This window comes from Nannobrachium achirus (assembly GCF_963921795.1).
Source record: "Nannobrachium achirus genome assembly, chromosome: 21".
Taxonomy (NCBI): Eukaryota; Metazoa; Chordata; class Actinopteri; order Myctophiformes; family Myctophidae; genus Nannobrachium; species Nannobrachium achirus.
This window is the reverse complement of record NC_137828.1, coordinates 57,647,636-57,671,363: the sequence shown is the minus strand read 5'-3', so window position 1 is coordinate 57,671,363 and position 23,728 is coordinate 57,647,636. Positions and strand designations below refer to the sequence as shown.

Below are 23,728 nucleotides of genomic sequence, written 5' to 3'. Positions count from 1 at the left end.
CGTGTCATAGTATGTTCAATGTCTGATCTATTCTCTACTACAGTGGTTCTCAACCTGTGGGTCGGGACCCCAAATTATTTTGGGGGGTCCCCAGATGATTAGCTTAATGTGCAACATTGTTTTCTCACTCAACAGTAAACAGACCAACATACAGTATAAGTGGAGCTGAAACTCGAGACCAAAATATTTGGCAGAAGTTCAAGTTTAGAGTATACAGTTCAAGTGTTGTTGTATACAAACAGTTTTTTCCCCCCTTCTTTTTAGATTGGCTCTCTAATACTGACATGGCATTTTTCCTTTCATCCACTAACAAAACCAGACACATGCTCAACAAGCATACACACTTCAGTCGCTCTTAAGGCTCTAACAGAGTCCAGGGTGAAGAGCTATTCACTTCACCTCGTCGTTGTTTCCTAGCTATCACCTAGGCTTTATGTATTTTTAGGTGATAGCTAGAAAACTACACCGCGGTGAAGTGAATAGCTCTTCACCCTGGACTCTGATAGAGGCTTCAGTGGACTGACTGCATTCCCATTATGTGCTCCTGTGTCCAGGACCAGTAGAAATGAAGACAGACGTCTATCTGGTATCTGCACATTTCTAATGTGACAATTTAAGGACATTTTAATGCCTCTAAAATGACAAATTAAACATTGTCAAATGTTAGAGTCAGAAATTGTGAAAATAGCAGATCTACATGCTCACCACGCCTCGAGAACCGTGTTATACAAAATGTAATGCCTCAGCTCTTAGTGCTCGTCAGGGTGGGAGGGGGTCCCCAGTTCAAATATGATTATTTTGGGGGTCCCGGCCTGAAAATGTTGAGAACCACTGCTCTACTACAGTCAATATCTCATGAACATTTTAATAATGCCAAAATGATGGGGGGAAAAAACGTGTAACTGATGCTGCTGTCTTCAGTCTTTCTATAGGCCCATTCTGGCAGCATTTTTTTATTTTATCAATTTATTTTTGTTGTCACCAGTTTTCAATCTTGCAGTAGGATAAAAAAATAAAAAATGCAAATAATATTGAGGTTAAAAACAATACTGTTACAACAATGCCTGTATCGAAAAAAGAAGAAAAGGAAATAAGAACTCAGATTAGCATAATAACCACATCTGAGTAAAGTGACTATTTGGAACAATTTGTAATTTCTTTTAAAAGAAATAAATGTTCATATTGTTAAACTTTCCAAACGTGTGTGTGTGTGTCTGTCTCAAGTTCACCGTGCGGCTTGTAGATTACTTCTTAAGCATTTGTTTTCTAATTTATGGATTCTTTTTATTTTATTTGTTATTTATTCATGACATACTTTAGAAAAATAATTGAATTTGTTTTTAATTCACGATTTTATTTATTCATTTTTAATGTTCTGAAATAATTAAAAACTAAATATAACAAAAAATAAAGGGATATTTACTGGAGACCCATAAAATATTCTCCGTGACCCACAAATGGGTCCCAACCCTCGGTTTGGGAAACAGTGTTTTACATTGTAAATGCACTGTTTCCCAATCAGTGGTTCCCAAACATTTTTGAGACCCAAAAGAGAGATTAGAATTAGGCGTTTCTCAGGGCCCAAACTAGTGAAAACAGCAGATCTACAAGCTCACAATGCGTCAAAATAATTTTTAATATTTGGAATAATGATAATTAACAAAACAAAATGTAGGAAACAAACAATTAGGGGACCCATATGTGTCCATGACCCACAAATGGGTCCCCACCCACTGTTTGGGAAACTGTGTGTTATATAACATGACTTACAGGTGTCTAAAGACGCGCGTGCAAGACACCAGTCATGTTGCCATACATTAGCAACAGGCATGATACATTTATTTTAAGAAGTACATTCTATTTTTCCCCTGTTTCTACGGTTTCGTGGGCTGGATATGGCAGCCTGGAACGGTTGTTCAAGTGGAGCTAAACTTGGCATGTTAGTAAACATGCCACAATTAAGAATAATGCATTGCACCTGTGCAGCGCGACCTGCGGAACCTGGTAATATACCATTTTGTCAAGAGATGGGGAGAATACAAGTGTGTGGAGAATATAATTATAATACCTTGTTAAGGTGACAATTTTGTTACATTTTGCATTTGTAGTTATTTTACTGTGATTTAACAACATAATAACCAGCACAGATAGACAAAGAGGCATTCATGGATTTATATTTAAAAGTAACTTTTATTTTCCCCCCTGGACCCAGGGTATGGCAGCTGCATACCCCTGCCATACCCATTATTGACTCCCCTGGTTGGTTACATCACTTTTTGATCCTCGTGACTTGCCGTACGTAAACGCTAGTCGTGCAAGAAGATCATGTGTAAAGTGAAAGTGGATCAAGGTTGATTCATTCATTTAACTCCTGTTTGTCAACACATTATTCTGATGGTGAGACAGGTGAGTGCACGGACAACATCAACCTTTAATACTCTTTTATTATAATAAACAGGGATGTGACGGAAATGTTGACATTATTAGATTCAACCTTTGCCAATGATGGAAGCTAACATTCCAGCTAACTGCCATAGCAACGTTGTGCTAACTTATTGATTGATTGATTGATTGATTGATTGATTGAAGACTTTATTAGAAGTTTGCATAGGAAAAGGTACAGTTTCATGACGGTACAGTTCACTGGTACAAGGTCTACTAAAAGGAGATCCATGAAAAGACTAAGCTTATTTCCACTGGAAACCATTGAAGTATCTCATATAACATTGAATGACAGACAAATAGAACACAGTACTATGCAGTAGATATGTAAAGAAAAACAAAAAAAAGACAGTAAGTCTAAAACAAACAGTATATACAAAGAAGGGGCAGGGGAGGGGAGTGTTGGGCTAGGTTCATTTTTTACCAGTTGCGAACGGCTGCTGCCTGTAAGTGGTTTTTCAGGGCAATTTTAAAGGATGCTAGTGATCCACACTCCTTTATGGCCTTCGGTAAGGCTTTCCACATTTACATTTTGGTGGTATAGCAGAAAAAAGAGTTTGACCCTTTGTTGGTTTTGACTCTGGGTTGAAAGTGATCTGTGGCGCTGCCTCTGGTATTGTAATTATGGACATCCTTAATGTTTATAAAGTATTTTGAAAGGTACTTGGGTGTTAACATTAAGGGCTGACAGAGAGAGTTAACTAATTTGATTTAATCGCGATTATTTCTTTTAATCGCATTTGTATTTATTTTAGCCATTCGTATGACAATGGTTCTCAGCATGTGGTCCCCATATTTGGGGGGATTTAACACTAAACAAGGCTCTAACTCGTTCTCCTGCTACACCATCAACATGTGGAACGCCCTTCCACAAGCCCTAAAGGAGAGCAAATCCCTAGCCTCCTTCAAAATTGGTATGAAGAGTCACCTTCAGACAGCTGCTACCCGTGACTTGTAAATAGACTAAGCCCCCATGCTCCCCCCCCCCCCCCCCCTTTTCTCTTTTTTGTTTTTGATGTTATGCTTTTGAAACTGATATTATCCTAGATAAAGTACTATGTTCTATCCGTCTGTCTTTCAATGTTATATGAGATACTTAAAGTGTGGTTCCTGTGGAAATAAGCCTTGGCTTTCTAGGATCTCCTTTTAGTTGACCTTGTACCAGTGATTTGTACTGTCATGAAACTGTACTTTTTTCTATTGCAAACTTCTAATAAATTCTTCAATCAATCAATCAATCCCCAGATGATGCAACGTAGACATTGTTTTCTCACTGAACAGTAAACAACAAATAGTATGAAGTGTATAGGTATCTGCATCTTTCTAAAGTTACAATTGAATGACTTATTTTATTAATACCTCTAAAATGAAAATGTCTTTGTGTTAAAAGTAATCAACAAGCTATACTACATTGGCTACAATATCCTGCTCTGCTCAATTTAGTTTTGTTTTATTTTGTAGAGTTCTGTATGGGGGAGGGTGATGTAACAAAATAAATACAAAATATATATTTTAGTGAACCTTTATATTAAAGCATTAAGGTGGACACTACATTACTCAGTAGATTTAGCAGATCAGTACACCCATCTGCTGCAGCCTGTTTAATGCAGGACCATTATGGTTTTTAATTGATTCCAATAAAAGATGCATATCTTTCCACTCCCATGTTAACAGGGGTAACTTATTTACTATTAATCGCATAAATCATGCGGTTAAAATATTTAATCGTTGGACAGCACTACTTAACATGTTGGTGGGCTCATCATCACAAAGGGAATACAAAGTTATTTTTTGGATGTTATACTAACATCTATCTTTAGTAAATTCACAACACTGTAGTGCAGGGGTCTTCAACAGTTTCAGGCCATGGACCCCTTAGTCGAGAGAGAGAGATGAAGCAGGGACCCCCATAACCCATAGATCAGTGTTCGAGTTATACTCTGAGAGCTCGGCGCCGCCAGAATAGGGCCCCCATAGCTCTGGGGGCCCCTCCGCCGGCGCCTTCGGGTATAAAGTCGTCTAAAACGGGTATTTTCCTATATTAAATCGTGTATTTTTCGGGTATAAAGTCGGCTAAAACGGGTATTTTCCTATATTAAATCATATTTTTCCTTTCACAATATTAATTCGGGTGTCTTTGGGGCTTCACATTGGCTATGTTGACAACTCCAGGCAGTCTTTTCTGTTCATATTAACTCACCATTATTGCTCAGCCTTCCCAATTCCTCCATCTGAGCTCTGAGCCATCCAGCCAAAAGTTCCCGTTCTGGCAGCATAAAGTCGGCTAAAATGGGTATTTTTCTTTCTCAAAACAAGGCGGGTCGGGTTCATATTTATTTACAAAAAAAAACATTGTCACGGGCACAGGCACACTAAGGCTACAGTCTTGCTTACAAGACAGCGTTGTTTGGTTGTTTGTTGCTGTCCGCCTTCCTTTGCCGTCCGGGCCGTGGCTAGAACAAACACTCGATGCAGTGGTTCCTAGCTTACCCCAGGCCCACGCAGCTGGGTAGGTCTGCATCCAGGGCCTCCTCGGCTATGGGAGAAAGGTAGGAACCATTGCAGCGAGTGTGTTATAACCCGGACGGTTAAGGAAGACTCACACCCCACATTAAATGCGCCTGATTTATAATAATAAAATTAATAGTAGGATTAAACGGTGTGATGTCATTGTTCAGTCTTACCGTCTAACATGTTTATTTAGTATATCTAGTTAACATAAATAATATAAATTCTTCCAATGGAACATGAAATAAAAAAACGAGGGAAAAAAAAAAAAAAACACACTTAGAAAAAAAGAGACCCCACAGGGGTTGTTGACTATGGGGTCCCAGACTTTAACTATGAGAGCTAAGCCCCAATTGGCCCCCACATAACTCGAACCCTGCCATAGATACCATATAGTTTCATCGTATGACGGCACAATCATCAGTGTATTTTGGATTCATGTCAATTTGTGTTTTCAGTTATTTAACCACTTGAACCGTCAATACTTAACAAACTTGACCTTTCACTCTGTACTTAGTCCGCTCTTTTCCCCCTCTACACCAAACCTCTTTGCCGAAAATAGCCGATCTACAAGCTCACAATGCCTCGCAGCACGAGGCGTTCTGAGCTTGTATCTGCTATTTTTGGCTAAAGTTCTCAGAATATGGACACTAGGGTTCAAGTAGTTAATATAAAAAAGGGAAAAAAAGCTATCACACAAAGATTTGGAGGACCCCCTGTAGTAACTCTGAGGACTCCCTAGGGGTCCCGGGCCCCCTGTTGAAGACCCCTGCTGTAGTGATTGACATCATCATCTGATGCATCAACATCATCAGTAGGACCTGTGTTCTATCTACTTGCCACTAGGTGTCGCTGCCGGCCGTGGTGGTGCCTGGTGTGATGGGTCTGCTCAGTGGAACAGTGCTGGCTGTCAGTGACATGAAGAAGAAAAGCAGCAACACAGTGCAAGCTGTCAGCATCCATGAGGTATACAGTATGCCATTATGGAATCCGTAGGAGATGCAAGGGAAAGGAGCACTTTTTTTCAGTGATGACGACGGAGGCGCACCGTCTCAGCCAGGCGACCTTGAGCCACGTGAGACACCGCAGAGCGAGCGAGTCGCCGTGTCGAGTGTTGCGAAGGTCGCATGAGCCGACTCAGCGCCGCCCGAGCGCCGTCCGAGTTACATACACTGGGGGACAGAATAGTACATCTTCACCCCCCGCACCTCCGCGCGGTCGAAGTGAACACAGCGGAGCTCTCCCGACTCCGGTTCAGCTAATCACAAGCCGTGGCTTATAATTTATGCACCCCCGTATCCTACGGATTCCATAATCGCATAGGTTCCTGTCCTATTTTATTAATGTTATATGACGTCCTGTCCTATTGTATGAATGTTATACTAGTAAGACGCCCTAAGGGCAAGAAGCGACCGTCAGGGCGGGCAGAAACAACAGACTTGTAAGAGGGGGCGGGGCGTCAACAATTACAGCTTGTCCATATTGGCCGTCTAAGTCCAGATACCAAGTTTCGAGGTACCATGCTGCGAACTGGAGTTATGGTTGTAGGCAGAGGGGGCGGGTGCGGGGGCGGGGCGTTTTAAAGTTGAAATCACATTGCTATGTGAAAAGTGAGCGCAAAGGGTGACAGCGTGTGATGCATGTTTTCATACTAGACTGTCCTATTGTATTAATGTTATATGATGTCTTTGGGGCTTTTTTTCTTGCCTTTAATATTACATGATATTTTGGGGGCTTTTCCCCTGCCTTTTAGTTGATAGTTGTACATTGTAGATGGACAGGAAAAGGGAGAGAGACATGGCAGTAAGGATCATCAGGAACAGGACTCGAATCCGAGTCTAGGTGCCCAGACCGCCAGGTTAGCGGTCCGGGCCATTATAAGCAACTTTGGCCTTGTTTTTTCTGTAAGGTTGCGAGGAAATGTTGGTCTTTGGTTGCGGTTTGTGTTTTTTGGGCCTTTTTTCAGTGTGCTTGTTTCAGTTATTTGGGCTTGTTTCCAATCTGATTTAATTATTATATTGTTTAAACCAGTTCTCAAACGTTTGCATGTCAGGGACGACCAAATTAATGTATCTCTCCGCTTACCCCCATAGCGTTGCGACGTAGCCTGAACCAATCAAATAAATAAATTATAATAAAAAGAGTGTGGGGGCGGGACATTGCTGTGAAACTTCGCTCAAATAGAGACTCTGTGAGTGAATATAGGAGGGGTGACGCGTTGTCGCTCGCGGTACGTCAGGGCGGTCTGATTGAAACAAATGTATTTTAATGAGATTTCATCGCACGTGTCGCTTGCGTTGCTGGCAGTGCGGATGAGCTGTCAGGCTGACTGGAGTTGTTCCTCTTTGCACGTTTCACTTCACTTATCCCCATCCCGCCCGGCTGGAGCATAGGGCAGCAACAAAGTTCCTCCACTTCCATCTTCTCTATGGTCCTCTCCAAGCTCTGCTGTTGTTGCTGGAACTCCTTCTCTATAGTCCTGTGCCATGTCATTTTAGGCCTCCCTTTCTTCCCTTTGCCTTCTGGTGTCCAGTGTAATGGCACTCTGGGGATCGCGTTGATGTCTATTCTGAGGACATGGCCAATCCAGGTCCACCTGCCTTCATTGATTATGCAGTGCATGTCATCTTGTTGGGTGATGTTGAGGAGGTTATTGTTTGAGATGGTCTTGGGCCAGAATATACGCAGGATTTCGCTCTGTCGCTTTCTGTGCTTTTCCTGCATTCTGCAACGTAGAGCAGTGTTGGGAGTACGCAGCTTTGGTAGATACAGAGTTTTGTTTTGGTGCTGTATTGATTTTGACATTTGTTTTAGTTTTACAGTTGTTTGCTTGCACTTATCCACAGTGACCTACATACGTACAACAACATCAACAAGCAGAGATGGATGGATATTATTGATCGACGGTTAAGTTCATAGGTCGTACAGGCAGGATACACAAGTAGTGAAAACACGGCACAAAAGGCCAACCAGCGTATGTGTGTCTGAGATTAAAAGTGAAAAAAGGTCAGATTTTAAAAGTAACTACTATAAAGACATGTGGTTGTATAAATAAATACAAATAAAAGGTGATAAATTGCATTAAAAAAGTGCCACTTGGGCCTGGGCTGCTAGTGTAGTGGTCCAGGCGCTTATGCAGCCTGTTGCAGTGTGTTGAGACTGAGAGTTGGGCTCCCGAACCCGACGACCTTTGCTGCCAGTCAACCCGCCATCTCTCTTCATTTCCTGTCTACTGTAATCTATCAATAAAGGCAAAAGCCAAAAAGATAGAAAGAAAAAAAAGGTGCCACTTGGAATAATCCTTCTGTTATTGCGAATAGTCCAGCGTCTGTAACTAAACTACAAGTCCAGTGCATGAGCCGTGCGGTTGATTGACTGATTGAATACTGTATTATTATTACCCATTAAGACCCGAAAAATACCCCCCAAAAATTCTTTATCGGTGGTGCTCTGTTTCAAGTCAAGGACCCCCATCTCAAAATAATTTGTTCCAGGATGTAGCATAACATTTTCAAAGATAGTTGCTCAAAACAGCTGAACATCAACTCACCAAAACTACAGGATACTAGACAAATTAACAGGTCTCTCAGTGAGGCAAACACACTTTTAACTGATGAGAAAATGTGATAACCATGCAATCTGACATAGAATGAAAATTGCATCATGTAATGAAAATACATAATGAATCACTCACATAACTGAATACTGAACAAGCTACCATTTATAGGGGGGAAATCTAGGCTCAGACAGGAATAATAAAGATGAGGAAGGGAGGCTGTACTACATTTGTCTAACACTGCATCTTATGAAATCTAAGCAAATTGAAAGGTATTGCAACTCTGGCAAATTTTTACAGCCTGCATCTTCATTCTGTGTGCATCTGCAGTCCCCAGTGAGACCGGACTCCCGCCAAGTGCGGAGCCGGCTTTAGCCAGCCACTTTAGCATCCAAATTTCAATTGAACAGGCTTTATCCTTGTCCTTCACACTGCCCCCTCACTCAGCAGACCGCAGTATGAAAGAAGACACTTGCCACTGCTGCCTAGAATGTGTGGCATTTTCCTAAACGTAACCTCAGTAGAACTATGCCTAAACCCAACATTATTCCTAACCCTAACCTCAGTAACACTATGCCTAAATTTAACCTTATTCCTAAACGTAACCTCTGTAAAACTATGCCTAAAAACCTAACCTTATTATTACAAAACTTTTAACTTGCGTAAAAAGAGTACAAGAAATACAAGAACGGCTTAGAAATGGGGGCGAATGTTTTTGGGGGCGAGCGTTCCGGTTACACTTTGGATTTGTCCTGTATTGTGTGTGTGTGTGCGTGCGTGCGTGAATTCTAGTAAACACACAAAAAGGATCACTGTCTATTTGTGTGTGTAATCTGTATGTGTTTCAGCTCCCGTCACTGTACAACGCTCCAGAACCAGCACAGTCCAGCTATGTGGAGCCCAAGGCGGGGCCGGTAGAAGAGAGCATGTCGTCACTGAGGAAATGCGCGGAGCCCTACACCACCCAGGGTCTGGTACGTTTCCACCTGGAAAACCCCAAGTGAACACTTACATCATGATGGCTAAATAGAGCCGTCTAGGGATGGGTGTCGCAAATTCAGTGGTTCTAGGGATGTTAACAATTCATCTAAAATCGATGAATTGCTGTTAAGAAATTATTCTATTAATTTAAAATTATAATTAATCGTTTTTATATATTTTAAAACAAAAGTTTCGTTTTTTTTTTTTGCTAGTGAATGTTTTTTTTTTTTGCTAGTGAATATTACAGGTATAGTGTGTGTGATATCAAATGTGAGCTTACCATAATCACAGTAATCCTATTCCATCATATTCAAAGAATATGAGACAGACTCCATAGAGCACTCCACAGGGCACTCTGTGCCCTGTGGATTATCTGCAATTTCCTTGTAGTTAAAGCATAAAATAATGGTTAAAGTGGTTCAAATCTAAAGTGACACAGATTTGCAATTACAAAATGATGAAGATAAAAGAATAACCAGTAAAATCTAGTTTTGTTTCTTCTTCCAGGAAACATATGAAGGTGTCATGAGGAAAGGACAGGTAATGCTTTGGTGTTAACACCTGGCACCCTTTTTTAATTTATTTTTTATTTTTTGGTGCATGTCATTATAGGCAAAACATTTCCATCTAAAGATTCAATATCATACTTTTACATATTGCATTAATTTATTAAAAAACTCATACAGTGCCAAACGACTTTCAGATCAACTATCTCACTATGGACTTCCCTGCCAGACGACTTTTGGCGACTTTTACTTAGAAAAAAAAACAAAAAAAGAAAAAAATGTTTTTTGATTTTTTTTAATTTTTTTTTTAATTATTATTTTTTTGGACCCCATTAAATCTAGTAAACATGATTTCAATCGCGATTTTGCATGTTCCACCCCCCATACAACCCCATCTTTCATACAGGGCAGCCATCTTTGTTTACATAATGTAAAACATAATGGCTATTATCTCAAGAATGCCTGAACGGATTTCCAATCTTTTTTGTTTGTTTGAAAGCTGTGAACAGCCTGCACAAACATGGTGCATGATCTGTGCATGGGCGTGCATGATCTGTGCACTATAAATTACATGGGAGTCTATGGAGATTTTATGGCAATAATGCCATTAGAAGGCATATTTAATTTGGCAGTAACTGAGTTAAGGGTTTGTGCTAGTGTGGTGGATGGCTAATTTCACACTGTTTCACAAATCGCACATTAGGACTTGGCCATGCAGACATTTTCAGTCGGTTTTTGTCAGTCAGATTTTGTTTTGCTTTCATCCATGTGCTAATAAGAATAATGCAAACAGAATGGAAAATCAGGACAGGAGCTTAATTTAGAACAAGTGGAAGGACTGAGGCCACAGTGGAAATGACTCACTGTGTCTGTCTTCACCTTCTCTCACCCCAGGATTTATACACGACGGTGGAGCCAACTGTGAACACCTCCATTAGGACAGTCAGAGGTGAGGAGACACGCACACGCACGCACGCACGCACACACACACACACTCAAATCATGACACCAAGAATCGGAATGTAATGGTGAGATCGCTGAACATTCACAGCTCTAGTTAATATGTTATGTGTGTTGGAAGTGTTCTCCAATTCCAGAGGGCCAAACAGTGGTGTAAGTACATTTACTTAAGTATTGTACTTAAGTACAGTTTTGAGGTACTATTACTTTTAACTTTTTCTCTGCCATTTTAAACATAGCTGTAGTAAGCAGCTGCCAAATTGTCCTTACCTTTTAACGTGGGCACGCGCACGCATCGTGCACAATCTGTGCGCGACTCATCTAGTAGACGTGTAGACTCGGTGACAAGCTTTCGAATACAAAAAACCCCATTGAAAAAGACATATCCGTTGCCACGCTGTATCTCTGCTTATCAGCCAGTGTTTACATGAAAAAGCATTGAAAAAAGCCAACTGTGCGCTATGGTAACACATGGACACGTTCGCGCACAAAACGCACGATATGTGCGGGGATCATAATCCAGGCGTGTAGAGACTGGATCAAAGTTTCCAAACGCAAAAATCCGATTGAAAAACGAACGTTCCATCGCCCAGTAGCTTCCACTTCTGTTACACAGTAAACCAATGGAGGCGGGACTATGGCCCAGGCTCAGACTGGATACGGAAAGCTGGATCCGGTCCAGACCGGAAATGACCGGATACAGTTAGGGGGGCGGGCCTAAAGAGCCAGAATCAGCGAAAATCTGCGCTAATACTTTTAATCCTTTCATAATGATTAAAGCTAATTAAAATTTGCGGGCTCTACGGGCATGGCAGCGCGGTACAGCGGGAAATCTACGGTCTCTACGGGGATCGCGAGGTATGAGTTAATGGAGTATATCCATATATATATACTTTTACTCCACTACAATTATTTGAAAACGTACTTTCTAGATTTCAATTATTAGTACAAAACATACATTAACCACTATATACATTCGGGCATTTGAAAATAGATGATCTACAAGCTCACAATGCGTTGCATAGCTTGTAGATCTGCTATTTTCTTTTACTTTTACTTTTTTACTTTTACTCAAGTAAAATTTGAATTTCTGACTTTTACTTGTAACAGAGTACTTCTACATTTCAGTTTTGATACTTTTACTTCATGTAAATAACGTGAATACTTTTTTTCCACCACTGCCAAATACCCCTGCAAAAAAAAAGAAAAAAAGGGAAAAAAATCCCTATGTTGAGGCTGATTCCAGTATTCAACAGGGACTGTGTGTTGTGACATTTCACAGTGGTGTATCATGACAAACAGGTTGCAGGTTCACATTCATGTCCTGTTTCCTGTCAGACACGTACGACCTCCTCAGTGACCCTCCTCCTGAACTCTACGCTCCCGTCGGGGTCGTCGGCTTCTCTGGATTCCTAGGCCTCTATCTGGCCAAAGGTAACCAACGTAGCATTGTAAAATCAAATTTTAGTTGTGAGTGTTCTATGTATGTGCTATCTATCTTTTCCTCCACCTTTCATCTGTTTACCTATACCCTAATCATCCCCCAAAAACTCCCATCCTCCTTGGCAAAACAAAATGGAGAATGGAAGTGTGTTCTGCTATCATTAACTTCATGCACTACGAATAAGAACTAGGGAGGTACTAGTGGAGAAGAGATCCAGTAGAACCAAAACAGGTCATTTTATGTTTGATTGCCCACGGCTTTCTCGCTCCCTAAATAGCCGATCTGCAAGCTCACAGTGCTGTGCTGAAAGCTTATAGATCTGCTATTTTTGGCACAGAGCTTTGCAAGGCCCGCCAAAAAATAACCTGTTGTAGACTAAATCAACTGCAGATTTAGTTTACTAAAAGACTGACTAAAACTACATCAACATTTGCACTCAAAGTTAACATTGGTTCCTTCCTTGTGGTGTCATTGTGGTCACACAGGCTCCAGGGTGAAGAGGTTACTGTTTCCTGTTGGTCTCATGGCTCTGAGTGCCTCCATGTTTTACCCCCAGCAGGCTGCCTCCTTATTCAAGGTGAACAACATCATCATCATCATCATCATCATCATCATCATACATTCCACATGGATGGAACAACACAGCAAACCTAACACCATACGCTCTACATCAGGGTTCCCCAACTAGTTTTCCCCAAGGGCCGAATTATGTCTAGGGTACCAAGCCGAGGGCCACAACATTGCAGGGGGCGACAGTGGTGTTCCCGCTACTCCAGCGACAGTTCAGATATCGTCGTTGTCGGGTGAAAATCTTGTAGGCCTATATCCAAAACCGTTCGTTTTGCATTTATCATTTTAAAAATGATTTAAATTCGATTTAAGCGAGGCGTGTGCTTGTAGATCTGCTGTTTTCACTACTTTTGTGCGACGGCCTTGTATGATGAAGCAGGGCTTTACTTTGCGAAAGAACATACAAATTTGGAGATACGAGGTTTCCACCCGACAACGACAATATACTAGTGTTGTTGCTGCTCTTATACCACCATTATTACTGGGGTTGGTGGGGGCCAGACAGTAGCACCCCGCGGGCCGCAAATGGCCCGCGGGTCGCCTATTGGGGAACCCTGCCATACGCTCTACATGAATCAATTAAAAAAAAATTAAGAAAGTGATGGGGGGAGAGGAATGCAGAATGTATTGAGAGGGTATGTGGGCACTAGGGACATCTGAGCACATCGATGTAAAATTAGCTAATCTTTCCAAATTGTTAAATAATTATATATTAAAAATGTGATAATTAAAGTCTGATATTTCTACAATTGCTACAAATTGCTACAAACCCTATATATCCAGTCATTTTGGGGCATAAACAAGAAGTTGAAGGATAAAATTAAGTCTGATAATCATACACATCATGTTAACATTATAATACTTAACATTTTTGACAGATTAGCCAATTTTACATCAAGAGTACAAAATGCAACTGTCCATTTTTACACTGCTTAACTTTTGGTTTTTACCATGCTGCATTTTAGACCAAAACTATACTATGGAAATTGGTCAAGCTTTGGTCATATGAATAGTACCTAAGAACAAGGCCCCCAGTTCTAATATGATTATTTTGGGGGGGTCGCGGCCTTAAAAGAGAACCACTGACCTGGATAACATACTGCTCCATATTGAATGGCACTGCCACTGGCTTTGTTCACTGTATGTGATAATAACTGTCATAGGTGGAAAGCCTCAGAATGGCTGCATGTAAACAATGTTGACCTTTATGTTTTAAACAAATAACTAATCACGTTGTACACAAGGCCAGGGTAAGAGCAGCAACAACACGCTGGTGGAGAAAACACAGCTCTAATGTGTGTTTAGATGCATGTTCTGCCGCACCTGCAGGCGTGTGCATGCGCTTTGCGTGGTGTTGTCTTAACATGCCGTGTTAAGAGACACATTAACCACAGTAGGTTAGCAGGGCAAATGGCATGCTGGAACACGTACGCGTGCGTGCCGTTGACCTCTCCTCCCCCCATAGGAAAGGGCTGTGGTTTCCTTTAGGAAGCGCTGGCTGTGAAACACATTTCTGGGGGGGGTGTTTCAGTCTGCTGTACTTTTCCCCCTGAAGCTGTGTGTTATTTTCACTGGGATAGAAGGAGGAGGAGGAGAGGAGTGGAAAATGTAGAGGTTAAAAGGGTGGAAAATGGAGGAGAAAAAAAAGCTTTTATAATTTTAGCTCCCAACATTTCCACACCGGCCACCTGTGTGCCGTTTTCGTTTATGCACTCCCCAGACACAGGATACACACACACAAAAGATCTACAAGCTCACAACCCATCGCGCTGTGCCATGTTATGAGCTTATAGATCGGCTATTCTTCCCGGCGCACAACACTGGCACGCAACAAAGTATAAATCATGTTTAACTCTACAATTACAACCTTTAAAACGAAACTCTAAATGTCTGTTCCTGATCCTAACCCCGTACATGAATCTCTTTCTCATTGGAAGCGTATCTCTAAAACAACTGTTTTCCTCTATTTCTCATTCTACGTAACTTGTGGGGACACTTTGTCCTACCAAGTATAGTAAATACAGACAAACGCACGCACGCACGCACGCACACACACACACACACACACGCGCACACACACACACAGACTCACACCTGCAGGGCTCAAACGGATGGGAGGATGAATTGTAAAAACACAGGAGCTGAAGATAGACTGAGAACAAAGTGATGAGTGTGCAGGATGCAAATGGAGTGGGGGCCTGGAAAGGTTTCATCTTTTTCTTTTTAATGTGATGCTGTCGTGCCGTTTAGTGATAATAATTTGGGGATTTATTGGTGTAAACTCGTTCACCTGCCAGTAAATCTGTCAGGACAGCATTGTGTGTTGTTTAATTATGAAGTTAGATTCTGGGGCAGAATGATCATGTTTTCTTTTCCATCAGCCACAGCAGGTTGTCTGTTTCTAACTCCACTAGACAAGAGATGCACTCCACCAGATGCTCCATGTAACGTAGCCGATTCCTGAAGATGAAATACATAATATAATACATTCAACTATGGGAAACAAACTAATGTAAAAGTAACATACAATACATGTTAACCACTGATGTCCCTCTTAGGCTTGTCATTAATAGGCGAAATAGAAACTCAGGATATAATGAGTCATATAAAAGAACTTGAAGTAATAAGAAAACAACAGATTTATCCTGCTAGTGTCCTGATGAATCAGTGACCGTGGCGTCGCAATGCTTACGCAGTTTGCTTTCGGGCAAGTGCGCATATGAGAGAGTACACAACACGAGATATCAGTCTAAACACCTGGACGTGGCCAGAGCACTCTGTCAAAAATAATAACACTGTTGACCTATAATGTGCTGTTTTTAGGGGCTTTTTAAACGCGTACGGTGCCGTTGATGTTTTGGTGTTGTTACCAAAACGTGCATCGCGTTCACACTGCGTATTGACTCGTATTGTCTGTGGGGTTGGTGTGTTTATACGACAACGCACCAATTCACGCAAAATGCTGTAGTACATTGTACATTGTCATGTAAATATCTTTTTTGTTTTCCCACCATCACTTCTGCTGCCTATTATGCTTTCTATTATCCTACACTTTTTTTTCATAGCTTCTATAGTGGGGCATTCCTTGGAAAAGTTACAAAGACAAAAACTAAATAAAAACAATTGTACATTTCGAAACAAAAATCGTGATTTTTAGGGCAACATTTGTAGGAGCAGTGTCCAAAAATGTGTTTTGCAAGAATCGGAGATTTGAGTTACAAAAGTTTTCTTTGAAAAATATATTCAAAAATCATCAAGAAAAAAAAATGCAGATCTACAAGCTCACAGCGTGGCGCTGTGAGCTTGTAGATCTGCATTTTTTTTTTATATATCTTTATATATCTGCTTGTATATGAGCTTGTATATCTGCTATATCTGCTATTACTGCACCTCTGAACTTGTAAGCTTCCACCCTGGGAGGAATCTTCCACCACAGGCAACTGAGTGATTAAAGTGTCAAGCGTTTGACTTGAAGGAAGCGCCGTTGGTTAAAACAAACGCCTCCATTTGCAACCAACCGTAAACATGGCAACCGTCTTCTCAATGCCCTCAGGAATCCATTCTCTACACATTCTTCCCTGTATATGTTGATTGATTGATTGATTGTTTGAATACTTTATTAGCAGTTCATAGGAAAAGGACAGTACAGTTCAGTTACAAGGTCTACTAATAGGATTTAAACCCAAGAAAGCACTATGGCTTGTTTACATCGGGGTCCTTTGTACTCATTTCATTGAGACATTAAATGACATGACAAATATGCATATTACTATGCAAAAACGAACAGAAACAGTAAACAAGTCAGGGGGGGCATATGGGTAGTTTTGGCTTTTTACCAGTTTCGAGTTGCAGCAACCTGTAAAGCCTCGAGTCTGCGGTGAAGAGCTATCCACCGCAAATTTGAAGTGGAAAGCCTTCCACCTCAAGTCAGAAAATAAGTGAAGGCCATCACAGTCCGTCACGGTGAAGTCCTATTCACCGTGACTGAGTGGTCTAGATCGACCAATCAGTGAACGGGGTGAAGAGCCTATCTGTCTGAAAGTAAAAACAGAGAGATGTGTCGGGACTCGCGGTGGAAAGCTCTTCACCGCGAGGAATGACGTAACGTTGTAGTTTTATGACTCAAAAAGACTACACCGAGGTGGATAGCCTTCCACCGCGGAGCAGACTCTGATCGAGGCTTAATGTGTTTGTGTTGTTACTCTCCTTTAAGGACTTTGGTATGGCCGTTGTTCTTTTAAAGTTGCCGTAAAGTGATATTGTTTTGTTAAATTAAGTGACAAATAGCTCTATATCGATGGCCAAAACGCAAAACCTCCTATCTGAAAAATTCACTTTGTTGGGAAAATGAAAAAGAAAACATGTGTTCAACATTAAAACCTACCGGTATCTACTATTTCTAGTCACATGAATTTTTTTGGCAAAATGAGGGGCAGAACGATGTTGCAGACAGACTGACCATTTGCAGCATAGCCTGTTCAATTCAAGTGAAATCCAAAAATCATGAAATTTGGAGGTTTTGCATTTTGGCCATCGATATCCTTATAGTTTCAAGCGTGCTCATCTTCTACTTTTGATGTTTTTGTATGGCCTACTTGTGTGCAAGCAGAGGGCGCCATGAGGTGTGCTCACCACTGGCACTTCCAAAAAAGAACTGATATATTATGACCATCTGGCATCATCAGGAATACTAGTTAGTCCCTCATTGCCTGTTAATGATGACATTGCCAGAGATGCTGCATACCCAGCCGATCGCAGTTGCGCGCTCTGCTTGTGCAAGGAATACATAAAAATGAACTTTTCCCAAATATGGAGATGACTGACATCATAGAATATGGGCATACTGTGTTAGTCTCATGTGGTCTATGACGTCAGATAGATGTCATAGACCACATGAGACTAACACAGTATGCCCATATATGGGCATTCCAGTTGGCACAACGTGTCGCAGCGGGACGTTTCGTGAGCTCGCCTTGGAGGTCGCCAGGTTGGCTATTTCCGATATTTTCACCAAAAGGCTCTTTTAGAAATGTCAGCCCCTGCGTCTCTAACATTCTCTGCACGTCCCTGATCGTTTATCTTGTCAAACCTCCTCTGTGTTGATCTTCTGTCTCCAGGTGAGCAGAGACTCTGTGACCTCCTGGGCTCAGCAGGGCCGCGTTGCCGTGGACACCCTGTGGAACGACACGTTGTCGGGTAAACAGAAGGTCAGTCAGGTGAGTCGTTACTTATATGAATTAACTTAAGTGTTTGACCGGATCAGCCGGTTCTTTGAGTTACAGTTTACAGTTTAGGCATTTAGCAGAGGCTTAAGCAAGCAGAGTTGTTACTTATAGTTTGGCCCCAGGCATTTAAAAGGTCAACTTCTCTAGTTGATTACCTACATTAAGACTACACATTTTTATGTTGCAAGTTTTCTGAAATGATATGTTTAAATATGCTAATTAGGCATTATATGCGCTAATTTGCATACATTTCAGGGACATCAATCTGAAGATTGGAGAAAACTATTGTTTTGTTTTCTTAACATATTAGAGACAAAACAAATTACATGGGGGATTGTGTATATCTCTTATCACTGTCTCCATAAATCAGAGAATATTGTCAACAGGTATAAAATAAAAACCAGTAAGGCTCCCTAATCGGGAGATAAGCGACCGTAGGTCACTTATCTCCACAAATAGGGCAAAAATTTGTTTTGCCAAAATCTTCCTGATCCATGTTGATGACATGAGTGTAGACATACTGTGTAGTGATTTTCGTGATTTTAGGGCAAAATCTGTAGGAGCAGTGTCCAAAAATGTGTTTTTAAAAATCGGCCTGGAGGTGGCGCTATATGGGACAGATTCATGTTGATGGGATGAGTGTAGACATACTGTGTACCGATTTGCGTGATTTTAGGGCGAAAATTGTAGGAGCAGTGTCCAAAAATGGGATTTGCAAGAATCGGCCTCATGGTGGCGCTAGAAGAGGGCCATGTGAGAAATGAGGGGTGGGGTCTCCGCGCCGGCAAGGCGGACGAATAGGTACCGGCCCCAGCTGTCCCGGTCGCTCCTAGCCGGAGTTACGGCATTTTATGTGAGCTGCAGTGTAGGGGGTCCTCCACTGGGGGCGCCACCACTTTCGCATCCGTTCTGGAGCACCAGGAGTCGGTGGTCCCCGGGAATTCCCCGTGAGCAGCCCCGTTGGGGTGGTCATTTGGTCATGTTTGCGCATTTGGTCATTTTTTACATCTGGGGGTCCCCCAGGGACCTGGGGGTCCCTGGAGCTCCGGGGGTCCTTGGAGGTTGTAGTTTGGCAGCCAAGGAACGTGTGTGCAAAATTTGGCATGGATCGGGGCAACGGTTGCGGAGATATAAGCAGGGAAAAAGTGTGACGTGTGAGGTGTGACAGACAGACTGACAGACAGACGGAGGGACGGACGGACGGAGTTACTTACACTTTGTGGTGGTTTTGATAGTAAAGTGCGACCTACGGTCGCAATAAAACATTTTCACCATGGTTTTAGGAATAAATGTGATGTAAATCAGGCTATGATTGATATATCAACAAACCCTTCTGTAAAATTATTCAGGACTAGCCCTTACCCGTTCAAAGATATGAGCTCCGAAATGATGTGCAGTGTGTGGATTATGGGATGTGCACTGTGCACACAGTATATGAGGGATGGAAAGTAACTTTAACTGGTGCTTGCATGCTAATATGTAGGAGCATCAATGTAAGAAATACCCGTTCCATTTAACGGCTACAGAGATACTGTGTACCGATCTGCATGATTTTGGACAACATCTGTAACAGGGCCAGAACCACCCTTTTTCCCCTTTTTTTTCACCTACCATGTCTCGCCTCCGAGGCCGATTCTACAAATGTCTTCTAAATCCTTTTACTGATTTCTGAATAACTAAATGTTGCCAAGGACCTGGAAAATGATATATCAAAATATTTGTTTCAAGCGACGTCTGGAAGCAAAGGTTTCAAAATGTTCGCTTTAGTAGAATAAACTGTATATATATTCAAGGAAGATTTGCACACATTTTCTCGATTTCTTCTCAAAAATAGCATTTCTACAAGCTCGTAGCTGTGTGTTATTTTTCATTAGCCAATAGTAATGCTTTTTAGCTAAAATCTAAAATGACGCAGATGCTTTCCCGTCTTAATGGGTTAAACAGTTGAAACATACGGGTTATAGGTGTCTCTGGCTTGGTTTAGAATAGATGATGCTTTGCTAACTCATTCAATGCCATGGACATATATTGACTAGCCTGACACTCAGCCTGAATTGACATTTCGTTTCACTCCATTATTCAGTCTGAAATTGCTTCCAACTGCAGCAGTTTCTGGGATGGGCGTTGCCAAAGAGGCAGTCTTCTGCGATTGGTTCACCGTCTGACCAATCACAACAGTAGCAAAGCAGATGACCTAGTGTTGTTATGTGGCTGGCTAGAAACAGGCAAGAAACAGGCAGAATAGGAGCGCTACGAACTAGTAATCAAACACAACATAACATGTCTGCTACTGATGTTTCATAGCGAGCTCGATACGAACGCATATTACCGCGACGGGCGACGCAATGTTTATGTTTGGGAATGTGCGGTCCGGTCCGGCGGCGGTGCTGGTTTACTTGGAAACGCACATGAGTTCTGGGAAAACCCCTCCCACGCTGCTCACAAGACGCTGATTCAAAGACGCTGATTCGCCGTACAGATTTCCAAATGAGGAAAACCTCCTCAATGAGAGCAACACCAGACCCCTCAATCGCCCAAACAAAATTTTAAAGGGGTGTGGCTAGCGATTCAGGGTCTGAACCAGGCAATATTTTGACAGATTTTTTTTATCTTCTTCACTGTAACCACTAGATAGCACTGTTCTCCAACATACCCTATGAGTCAACATTTGATCCACAGTGACTCACTCAAACAGGATGACAAACATAATCTTAAACTCAGAACCAGATCTGCCAAAAAAAAAAAGGAAATGCCCATATCTTCACTTCACTTACTGAAAAAACAAAAAAAATGTTTTTTTCTTTTTTCATTCTCCTGTAACTTTGGAACCGTTGGTCAGAATGACAAAATCTTAGTTTCTGAAACTTGGTAGAAGGTTCCAGCTCACTCAGTCAGTCTGTCTGTGTTGTCTTGTCTTTTAGTCTGAGAAGAAGGAGCAGGCAGAGAGCAGCAGCAGCAGCTGAGATCACAGAGAGAAGAGCATCTATATTCAGTATGATCACGTCCTGCCACCACCCTGGACTGTAGTTAATATACAGTAGACACACACACACCAACCACACTGGGGATGGGATGATATGAGAATTCACAATGTCAAGATTATTGTGGTAACAAATAATTGTGATTAACGATATTATCGCGATAATGAAAATGCACTTAAAAGTTAAAATGACACTTTTGTTTAACCACTTGAACCCCCAGCATCCCTACTCTGGGAGGAAGATTAGACGATCTACAAATCTAGAAACATAGCCGATCTACAAGCTCACAGCGACGCAACACGCTGTGAGCTTGTAGATCGTCTATTTTTGGCGAATCGATTAGTGTAGAGTGAAATAAGAGCGTTACCAAATGTGCTCTTTACTGGACAGTTTTATCAAGTACAGAGGGTTTAAGTGGTACTGAATTTACAGCTCAACAAAAGATAATTCGTCCTAGCGTACGACAAAGGACAATTTCACGATAAATTTAAATCTTTGCAATACGATTATTTTGAGTGTTTTTATTTATCACAATAATCGATAATTGCAATCATCTTCCCATCCCTACATCACACCATTCCTAACCCATGGAAGAACGACCAGCCACCTTCCACAGTCATTATACGTAGAGAAATAATTTGAAATATTAGATTAAATTGCCGTATATCCGTTGGTGCCAAAGAGTTGGGACCTTTTGCATATCTACCATGTATCAGTATTTTAACTTATGTGAGCTCGGCATTGTGAGCTTGTAGATCTGCTATTGTCACAATCTTTGTCTCTTTCTTATATTATTTGACCTTTTGGCCAATGTTAGACCAGTTTTCATAGTATAGGTATCTCGTCTGTATTTTTTATTTAATTTTTGTGTATTAAAAAAAAAAACTCTGAAAAGTCCTTAATTTGTCACTTTACTGTCATGTGGGGTCCCGACCAACAGGTTTATAACCACTGCTCTAATATACAGTAATAAAGTCTATAAAAGATATATTTAACCTTTTGTTTTGACCATGTTGAAAATAAAATAACGTGTAGCTTATTTATTTTCCATGATGATTCCTTTTGGATTCAGGGCACAATGCACTGAAGTATGTTATTTAATGTCTTAATGTGCTGCTTAACCATGACTGACTGAGTAAACAATGTATTGAATGACAATGTTTAACCATCCTGTGTATAAATAACCATGGAAACAGAGATTATTTGTGTCGTGTCTGTTTTGTTTTCTTCTTTTTCGTTTCATCCTGCTGGTAACTTCAGTGTTTAGCGGTCCTGATCAAACACGATACGTTATTATAGCAGCTTTTGTAGTCGTTCTCAATGTGAGTGAATGAGGCATTCTGTTCACTGCTTTTGTCCTCGATGCCCTGGGAGTAACTAGAGGTATCGTCGTGTCTGTGGAGTACATGAAACTAGCGGTATCGTTGTGCGTGACACAGACACGCCCTTTGGTTAAAATTTATATCACTCCACCCAAAACATCACCACCCTGTTGACACTGAAACCACGTCTCAGTGGTGGTGTGAATTTGCCGTTTCCTTCAGTAAAATAAAGGAAAACAAAACAGGTTGAAACTATTCAGGCTTAAAAAGCTTGTGACCAAATAATAATACACTGATTGGAACCATTGTATTTTTCTCCAGTTCCTGAAAATGAATGGTTTTCTTTTGGACAGAAGGTTTTCACCTGACCCGACTGAAGATAGATACTGTATACACACGCACACACAGGTGGAAAGATGACTAGAATACAAAATACTCACATGGAAGACTGCCTTATTGGGTAAATGGGTTCAAGGTGAACTTGATGTAATATTCTCTGGATTTGTGTACCATAACAACTGAGGGCTGCTCTGTACAGTAATTCTTGCCTTTCCAAAAGTAGTTGAGTACAATACTTCAAAAGTCTACTCAAGAGAGTACATGTACACACACAAGTGTTTACATCATCATTCTATTGGTGGTTGGCCCCAGTGGGAACCAACATTTATCTCTAGCAGTGATCAGTGAGATGTTCTACCCATCAGCCCATGCAGCCTCACTAGAGACTTGTGGTGCCGTGAGAGAGGATGCCTGAAACTAAAGCTGTTACCTCTCATGCTCTGCAATGCAGCTCTGCAAAAGGAGGCTCTAATATAGTATGTATTCTGCAAGTTGATTCTCATACCGTACGGAAATGAACTGAATCCAACCGCTTCCTTCCTCTCTGTCGGGTTCGGGTAGAAACCTTATACAGTATGTCCAAAACTCTCTGTCCTAAATAGCAAAAGTAGCAGATCTACAAAGCAGCAATGTCAAGTGGGCCTACCCTACACTAATATGTTATCATAGTCCATGTATGGTCCTTTTAACTCCCAGGACACTATAGTTGACATATGTCATACACAGGAAGTTAGCCTGGCTTCACCGCAGTGGAATTATTGCAACCGTGTTCATAAACTCAGTAGGCTTCTTATTATTGAGAGCAAAGATTGGTCAGGGAGGTTTCGTGACTTGAAATCGTGTTACTGTGTGTACATTACAGATCTTGTTTGTGGTGGTGAGAACGTAAGGTCC

General features: G+C 41.3%; 1 protein-coding gene across 2 annotated transcripts; it reads left to right on the top strand.

The window, feature by feature from the left end:
* The first annotated feature begins 2,300 nt into the window (after positions 1 to 2,300).
* On the top strand, positions 2,301 to 22,297 carry apoob (apolipoprotein O, b). 2 transcript variants are annotated; one of them, XM_080751879.1, is made up of 9 exons: positions 2,301 to 2,406; positions 5,797 to 5,916; positions 9,355 to 9,480; positions 9,995 to 10,027; positions 10,888 to 10,942; positions 12,292 to 12,387; positions 12,883 to 12,974; positions 18,085 to 18,174; positions 21,114 to 22,297. In XM_080751879.1, the coding sequence occupies exons 1-9, from the start codon at positions 2,395 to 2,397 to the stop codon at positions 21,153 to 21,155; spliced, it is 666 nt and encodes a 221-aa protein (XP_080608005.1). In that variant the 5' UTR covers positions 2,301 to 2,394; the 3' UTR covers positions 21,156 to 22,297. The 2 variants fall into 2 exon arrangements, with proteins under 2 accessions (XP_080608005.1, XP_080608004.1); XM_080751878.1 differs by having other exon boundaries at positions 18,085 to 18,183.
* The last annotated feature ends 1,431 nt before the right edge of the window (positions 22,298 to 23,728 follow it).

What these genes read in the sequence shown, in the direction of transcription:
- apoob (XM_080751878.1), top strand. An exon ending in CTCCATTAGGACAGTCAGAG is followed by an intron (nt 10,943 to 12,291) that starts GTGAGGAGACAC and finishes GTTTCCTGTCAG; the next exon opens with ACACGTACGACCTCCTCAGT. An exon ending in AGGCTGCCTCCTTATTCAAG is followed by an intron (nt 12,975 to 18,084) that starts GTGAACAACATC and finishes TTCTGTCTCCAG; the next exon opens with GTGAGCAGAGACTCTGTGAC.